The sequence below is a fragment of the Nicotiana tomentosiformis genome, chromosome 8, assembly GCF_000390325.3.
Source record: "Nicotiana tomentosiformis chromosome 8, ASM39032v3, whole genome shotgun sequence".
Classification (NCBI taxonomy): Eukaryota; Viridiplantae; Streptophyta; class Magnoliopsida; order Solanales; family Solanaceae; genus Nicotiana; species Nicotiana tomentosiformis.
Window position 1 is genome coordinate 87,100,743 of NC_090819.1, and position 7,852 is coordinate 87,108,594.

At 43.5% G+C, this 7,852-nt stretch overlaps 1 protein-coding gene across 1 annotated transcript; it reads left to right on the plus strand.

Annotated features, from left to right (window-relative positions):
* Window positions 1-5,302, plus strand: LOC138897780 (uncharacterized). Its single transcript, XM_070183791.1, has 7 exons — window positions 1-441; window positions 607-774; window positions 1,313-1,623; window positions 2,275-2,414; window positions 2,856-3,373; window positions 4,797-4,919; window positions 5,012-5,302. The coding sequence occupies exons 1-7, from the start codon at window positions 1-3 to the stop codon at window positions 5,300-5,302; spliced, it is 1,992 nt and encodes a 663-aa protein (XP_070039892.1).
* The last annotated feature ends 2,550 nt before the right edge of the window (window positions 5,303-7,852 follow it).

Below are 7,852 nucleotides of genomic sequence, written 5' to 3' on the forward strand. Positions count from 1 at the left end.
ATGTCCGACCGTACTATGAAGAGGCCTTTGGGAGTGATTGAAGATGTCTTGGTTCGTGTTGATAAACTCATTCTTCCAGTGGATTTTGTCATTCTAGATTGTGAAGTTGATTATGAAGTGCCGATTATTCTTAGGAGACCTTTCCTTGCTACGGGGAAGGCTCTTTGTGATGTTGAAGTCAGAGAACTTACATTCCGGGTTAGTGATGAACAAGTGGTATTCCATGTATGCAAGTCCATGCGGCAACCAAATAGCAATGAGGTGTGTTCCTTTGTGGACTTGGTGACTGATGTTATTGTTGATGATACAAGTGCTACAATCAATGCTGGTGATATATTGGAGGTCGTCTTGTTCAACTTTGATGATGACGATATGGATAGTTTCATGGAATGTGTGAACTCTTTGCAAGGAATGGGATCGTACAATTATGCACCCCGAAAAGTATCTTTGGATCTTGAAAATAGGACAACTCCTCCTACAAAGCCTTCTATTGAAGTGCCTCCTACCTTGGAGTTGAAGCCATTGCCTCTACATCTTCGGTATGAATTTTTTGGTCCTTGTTCTACTTTACTGGTTATTCTTTCCTCTTGCTTGACTAACGTGCAGGTAGATTCCACATTGGCAGTGCTACAAAAGAGGAAGAAGGCTATTGAGTGGACATTGACGGATATTCGGGGGATAAGCCCTGCCTTTTGCATGCATGAGATCAAGTTGAAGGATGGCGCCAAACCATCTATTGAACATCAAAGAAGACTCAATGAGGCTATGCAAGAAGTTGTCAAGAAGCAGATTATCAAGTGGTTGGATGTCGGGGATGTCTACCCCATCTCCGATAGTTCGTGGACTTCTCCGGTTTAATGTGTCCCAAAGAAGGGGGGAATGACGGTGATCACCAATGACAAGAATTAGTTGATTCCTACAAGAACGGTAACCGGATGGAGGGTGTGTATGGATTATCGCAAGCTTAACAAAGTCACAAGGAAGGATCACTTTCCACTTCTTTTCTTAGATCAAATGCTCAATATATTGGCCGGCCCTGCTTTCTATTGCTTTCTTGATGGGTATTCGGGCTACAACCAAATTCTTAGTGCTCCGAAAGATCAAGAGAAAATGACCTTTACATGTCCCTATGGTACTTTCGCCTTCAAGCGGATGCAATTTGGTTTGTGCAATGCACCGACGACTTTTCAAAGGTGTATGATGACTATCTTCACGGACATGGTGGAGGACTACCTTGAAGTTTTCATGGATGACTTCTCGGTAGTTGGAGATTCTTTTGATGATTGTCTTGCAAATTTGGATAAAATGTTAGCTAGATGTAAAGAAACAAATTTGGTGCTTAATTGGGATAAATGTCATTTCATGGTCAAGGAAGGCATTTGTCATTGGCCACAAAATCTCAAAGCATGGAATTGAAGTTGACAAGGCAAAAATTGAGGTTATTTCTAAACTTCCACCTCCAACTTCGGTAAAGGGTGTGCGGAGTTTCTTAGTCCACGCGGGGTTTTACCGGCATTTCACCAAAGATTTCTCTAAGGTGGTTAACCCGTTATGCAAGCTTCTTGATAAGGATGCTAAGTTCAACTTCAATGATGATTTCATAAGGGCTTTTGAATTGTTGAAGTTCAAGTTGACAACTACTCTCATCATCACCGCTCCAAATTGGAGTGTCCCTTTTGAACTCATGTGTGATGCAAGTGACGTAGTGGTTGGGGCTATTTTTGGGCAACACATCATCAAAATTTTTTATCCGGTATACTATGTTAGTAATACCATGAATAGTGCCTAAGTCAACTATATTTTTACGGAGAAATAGCTCATTGCCATTGTGTTTGCAATTGAGAGATTCTGCCCGTACTTGATGGGTGCAAAAGTCATTGTCCACAGGAATCATGCGACGCTTTGGTATCTTATGAGCAATAAGGACTCTAAAGCTCGGTTGATGAGATGGTGCTTTTGTTACAAGAGTTTTATATTGACATCCAAGATAGAAAAGGAAGTGAAAACCAAGTGGCGAACCACTTGTCTCGTTTGGAGGAGGGGAGGCCGCATGATGGCCTTGAAATCAATGACTCCTTCCCCGATGAGCAACTCTGGGCTATTTCAATGAAAGACGTGCCATAGCTCAAGGATCTAGCAAATTTTCTTATGTGTGGAATCATTCTGGATGAGTTCTATTCAAACCAAAGGAAGAAACTCAAACGGGATTGTAAGAATTATTATTGGGATGAAACATACCTTTTTCTGGATTTGTACGAATGGGGTGATTCGAAGATGTGTACCGGAAGAAGAACAAGGTGAAGTTCTTTGTGCTTGTAATTCTTTTCCATATGGTGGTCATCATGGTGGCGCAAGAACGACAACCAAAGTGTTTAGTTGTGGCTTCTATTGGCCCACTCTTTACAAGGATACAAGTGAGCTAGTGAAAAAATGTGATGAATGTCAACGGGTCGGTGGAATCTCAAAGAATAATGAAATGCCTCTCACAACCATTTTGGAGATTGACATTTTCGATGTGTGGGGTATTGACTTCATGGGCCCTTTTGTGAGTTCTTGTAGAAACACCTATATCTTGGTCGCGATTGAATATGTGTCCAAATAGGTTGAGGTCATTACTTTACCCAACAATGAGGTGAGAAGTGTGGTGGATTTCTTGAATAAGAATGTTTTCACAAGGTTTGGTACTCCACGTGCTATTATAAGCGAAGGGGGGTCACATTTCTACAACAAGGCTTTCGACATTTTGCTTAACAAGTATGGTGTTACTCACAAAGTCACGACTCTTTATCACCCACAAGCTAGTGGGCAAGTGGAAGTCTTCAATCGAGAGATAAAGAGTATCTTGTCCAAAACAGTGAATGCTAATCGGACGGATTGGTCCAAGAAGCTTGATGATGCATTATGGGCTTATCGAGCGGCTTACAAAATGCCTATCAGAATGTTGCCATACCGGTTGGTGTTCGGAAAAGCTTGTCATCTTTCGGTAGAACTAGAGCACAAGGCCATGTGGGATTTAAAGAAGTTGAATCTTAATTTGGATGTAGCCGCTAACTTGAGGGATGCACATTTAAATGAATTGGATGAGTTCTGGTACCATGCTTATACAAGTTCGTCTTTGTACAAAGAAAAGATGAAATATCTTCATGACAAATACATTTGGAACAAAAAGTTCAAGGTGGGAGATCTTGTATTGTTGTTTAACTCAAGGTTGAGGATGTTTCCCGGGAAGCTAAAGTCTAAATGGAGTAGTCCTTTTGAAATTATGGGTGTGAGACCTTTTGGTGCATTGGACTTGAAGAACAAAAACAATGAAGTATTTCGAGTCAATTGTCACCGGGTGAAGCACTACTTAGGAAAAGTTGGAGATAGCCAGGTTTTGGCGGTCATTCATTTCAACTGATGGTATTATGCATCGTGCCGATACGTTTAATCAGGCGCTTCTTGGGAGGCAACCCATGTTTCTTTTCATTTTCCTTTTGAAGTTAGGTGTTGTTTTTATTCTAACTTGATTTGAAGTGTGCTACAAGGGTGAGTGTGACTTAAAGGAATTGTGGACAGAAAGCGGGCTAAGTGTTGCAAGAATTGCAGACCGTAGTTGATTTATGCGGACCACACATTTTTGGTTGCTGCAGCAATAGAACATTGCAGCCACGTGATTGGCTTGCGGACCGCACAAATGAGAGGGTGAAAATACCAACTCTCTGAAGTTTAGCCTGTCAGAGAAAAGGTCGATGTGTGACGGCAGATGAAATCTACAGCCGCAACTTGGAATCTGCGGCCGCACACAAAATTGTGCGGACCGCATATGAGATGCTCATTACATAATAGAGTGCGGACCGCACATGAAAATATGCATCCGCACTCGCTATTCTTTCCCTTAGTAAACAAAAAGTATAAAAAAGGAATATGGGCATTAGATACGTTTTTCACTCTCTAAGCATATACATATTCCTCTGTTAAAGATTTCTTGGTGATTCCATCTGTCCACACACAACATCTGTGATCAGTCACTCATTACACTCATTCATCTGGTATGTTTCAATTTCTTGATAATAATTTTCTTTTAATTTGTAAATTTTTACTCCTTTTTAGGCCATTTGTCATTAGAATTCAATTGTGTATCCATGTGGGGGTAAATCTGTATTGGGTTAACTAATACATACTCTATGAGGGCTGGGTTAACATATTTTCATTCTTCTATGATGTTTCCATGTCAAATTGTGCACAATATTGCAAAACCTAAATAGAAAAAAATTGACTTATACGTAACTTTTGAATTCTGTGGCCGCACTTGAATTTGTGCGGTCTGCAGATATGGAATTTAGGGCAACCTAGTAAAGAACTCACTATGAGGCCGCGAGTTAAAATGTGCGGACCATAGAATTCTGATCGTGGCCGCAGAACAGCCCATTTACTGTCATCAGAGAGTCCATAATGTTTTACTCCAATGTACAGCCGCATTTCTAATTGTGCGAACCGCAGAAATCATGTTGTGGTCGCACATCAGCCAACTCTCTGTCATCATAGAGTTGGCATCGTTTAAGTTTTAGAGGTGCAGCCGCAAGTAAAATTGTGTGGACCACACTTCACTTTTGCGGCCACACAACAAAACTGTGCAGTCCGCAAGTCCTCATCTGCGGCTGCAAGTGAAATTGTGCGGACCATAGATTATTTCCCTGCAAGCATGTTCTAATTGTGTGCCCTCACTGTGTCTTCTAGTTTATAGCTTACTTGCATATATCCTGTGCATGTCTGAATATTGAATTGCAACTAACAATTGCCTTTGCTTGATATAGACAATGGTTCGATCTAGAGGACGCGGCGACACATCAAAAGGGAGAGGTAAAACCTCTCAGGGTCGAGAGAAGAGTGTCAACAAAAGACAATTGCAAAGAAAGCTACAGCCGGCGGAGGGAGAGGTATAGATCTCTCCGAGACAAGCTCATATGTCTCATCTAGGAAAGCGTCAGAGGGAAACTCAGCCTCTGTTCAAGAGTAGTTGTCCATACAGTCAAGGCCGCAAGGAAGATACCAACTCAGGGACGAGCCGTCCTCATCTCATAGCATTTCTGAGGATTCGGAGAGAGCTAGTCAGGCTTCAGAGACATCAACTACACCAGTCCATGAGGAGCAGGATGCTCCAGTTCATGACATCAGCAATGATGGCATAGGGGGAGATGTTACAGCTGCCGGTCTTGAAATATCGAAGAAGAAAGAGGTTTGGGAGGACCGATTTGTTAGCTTGGCTGCCTTCACCATCTTTCGTACATGGTGGTCGGCGAGGTCGCTAACACTTGAGTGACAGTTTCTGTTGAAAGTTTTAGAGAGGTACAATCCAGCTGTTTTGAGGCAGTTCAGGGAACGCAAGGGGTGGATATAGTTCACTGAGAGTGTAGTAGATTCCAAAGAGTACCTTGTTTAGGAATTCTACGCCAATGTGGCGCCTATAAAAAAGGGTACAAAGGTGAGAAAAATGCGTAACATCAAAGTGAGGTTTGATCATCATACTCTTAACACGTACTTGGGCTTCGAAGATGTTGAGCCGAAGGAGTATTTGGAGAAGTGTGCACTGGGAGACGTAGTCCAACCTTGGTTAGCGAAGATTCTAGCAGCGCTAGGGCCACCACCACCATGGATTGCCGTTGGGGTTCCTATCCACCAGAGAACTCTAAATTGCTAGGCGAAGGGGTGGCAAACCTTTGTCTGCAGCAGACTAGACCCGAGCCAAAATAAGACTCACCTTCTAATTCCTAAAGCAGTTTGGGTTGCTTCTATTATGGCCGGGTACCCTATCAATGTGGGTGTCGTGATGTCAGCCACCATCTTAATGATTTCTTGACAAGATGACTCGTCCTACCTGTATCCCAACACTATTACAGAATATCTCACGGATGCAAGGGTAGAGCCGAGGTATTACAAAGGTGAGGCCGAAGAGGCCTTTTATTTGGTATTCACTGATGGATGCGAACAATCCGAAGAAGAAAGTTCAGCCTCCTACCACCGCGGGCCAGTTTGATAAGCCAGCTATGGTAGCTGAGGAAGTTGATGTTCTATCCACTTCATTTGAGCCTTCCTCCAGTGCTGCAGTTATGCCTCCGCCCTTCTCCACAACCCCTACCACAGCTCCCACCTCGGCTTTGAAACCAATACATATTCCTCCTCATCCACTATCTGCACTGCGAGTCTCCCAAACATTGGTGAGTCTCAAAAACTAGATGCAGATAGCCACTGTAAAGCTGTATGACTTGTCCAATATTGTTGCAACGCAGTCTACCTCACAGACATCACAGGTTCCTTCTAACCTTGAGGAGACATTGAAGAAAATTCTGGACAACCAGAAGACTATTATGGACACCTTGGTATAGCATGGGTTGGTGATTCAAGAGCTTGGAAAGGAAGTCAAGAAAATGAGAAAAAACCATGCCAGCAAGAAGTCAGTGGACAAGCTCCAAAGACATGTGACCAGGCTTTTTACAGCCGGAGATCTCCCCTTTGACATGCTATTTGACCCACACCATTCAGTCCCATATCAAATAGCACCATCTGCACCGATGGAACCAGCTGGCCAGTCTGAAGAGCCAGACCTTGCTGCCGACACTGCTGAGGTCATGCGTCAGATGTTCGCCAACCCATCACCCTACTACAGCTCCTACCACAGCTCCCAGCTCGGCTTTGAAGCCAATACATGTTCCTCCTCATCCACTATCTGCACTGCGAGTCTCCCAGACATTGGTGAGTCTCAAAAACTAAATGCATATAGCCACTGTAAAGTTGTATGACTTGTCCAATATTGTTGCAGCGCACCTTAAACCCATCACCAACCCCTACTACAGCTCCTACCACAGCTCCCACCTCGGCTTTGAAGCCAATACATGTTCTTCCTCATCCACTATCTGCACTGCGAGTCTCCCAGACATTGGTGAGTCTCAAAAACTAGATGCATATAGCCACTGTTAAGTTGTATGACTTGTCCAATATTGTTGCAGTGCAGTCTAACTCACAGGCATCACAGGTTCCTTCTGACCTTGAGGAGATATTGAAGAAACTTTTGGACAACCAGAAGACTATTATGGACACCTTGGTATAGCATGGGTTGGTGATTCAAGAGCTTGGAAAGGAAGTCAAGAAGATGAGAAAATACCATGCCAGCAAGAAGTCAGTGGAAAAGCTCCAAAGACAGGTGACCAGGCTTTTTACAGCCGGAGATCTCCCCTTTGACATGCTTCTTGACCCACACCATTCAGTCCCATATCAAATAGCACCATCTGCACCGATGGAACCAGCTGGCCAGTCTGAAGAGCCAGACCTTGCTGCCGACACTGTTGAGGTCAGGCGTCAGATGTTCGCCAACCCATCACCCTACTACAGCTCCTACCACAGCTCCCAGCTCGGCTTTGAAGCCAATACATGTTCCTCCTCATCCACTATCTGCACTGCGAGTCTCCCAGACATTGGTGAGTCTCAAAAACTAAATGCATATAGCCACTGTAAAGTTGTATGACTTGTCCAATATTGTTGCAGCGCACCCTAAACCCATCACCAACCCCTACTACAGCTCCTACCACAGCTCCCACCTCGGCTTTGAAGCCAATACATGTTCTTCCTCATCCACTATCTGCACTGCGAGTCTCCCAGACATTGGTGAGTCTCAAAAACTAGATGCATATAGCCACTGTTAAGTTGTATGACTTGTCCAATATTGTTGCAGTACAGTCTAACTCACAGGCATCACAGGTTCCTTCTGACCTTGAGGAGATATTGAAGAAAATTTTGGACAACCAGAAGACTATTATGGACACCTTGGTATAGCATGGGTTGGTGATTCAAGAGCTAGGAAAGGAAGTCAAGAAGA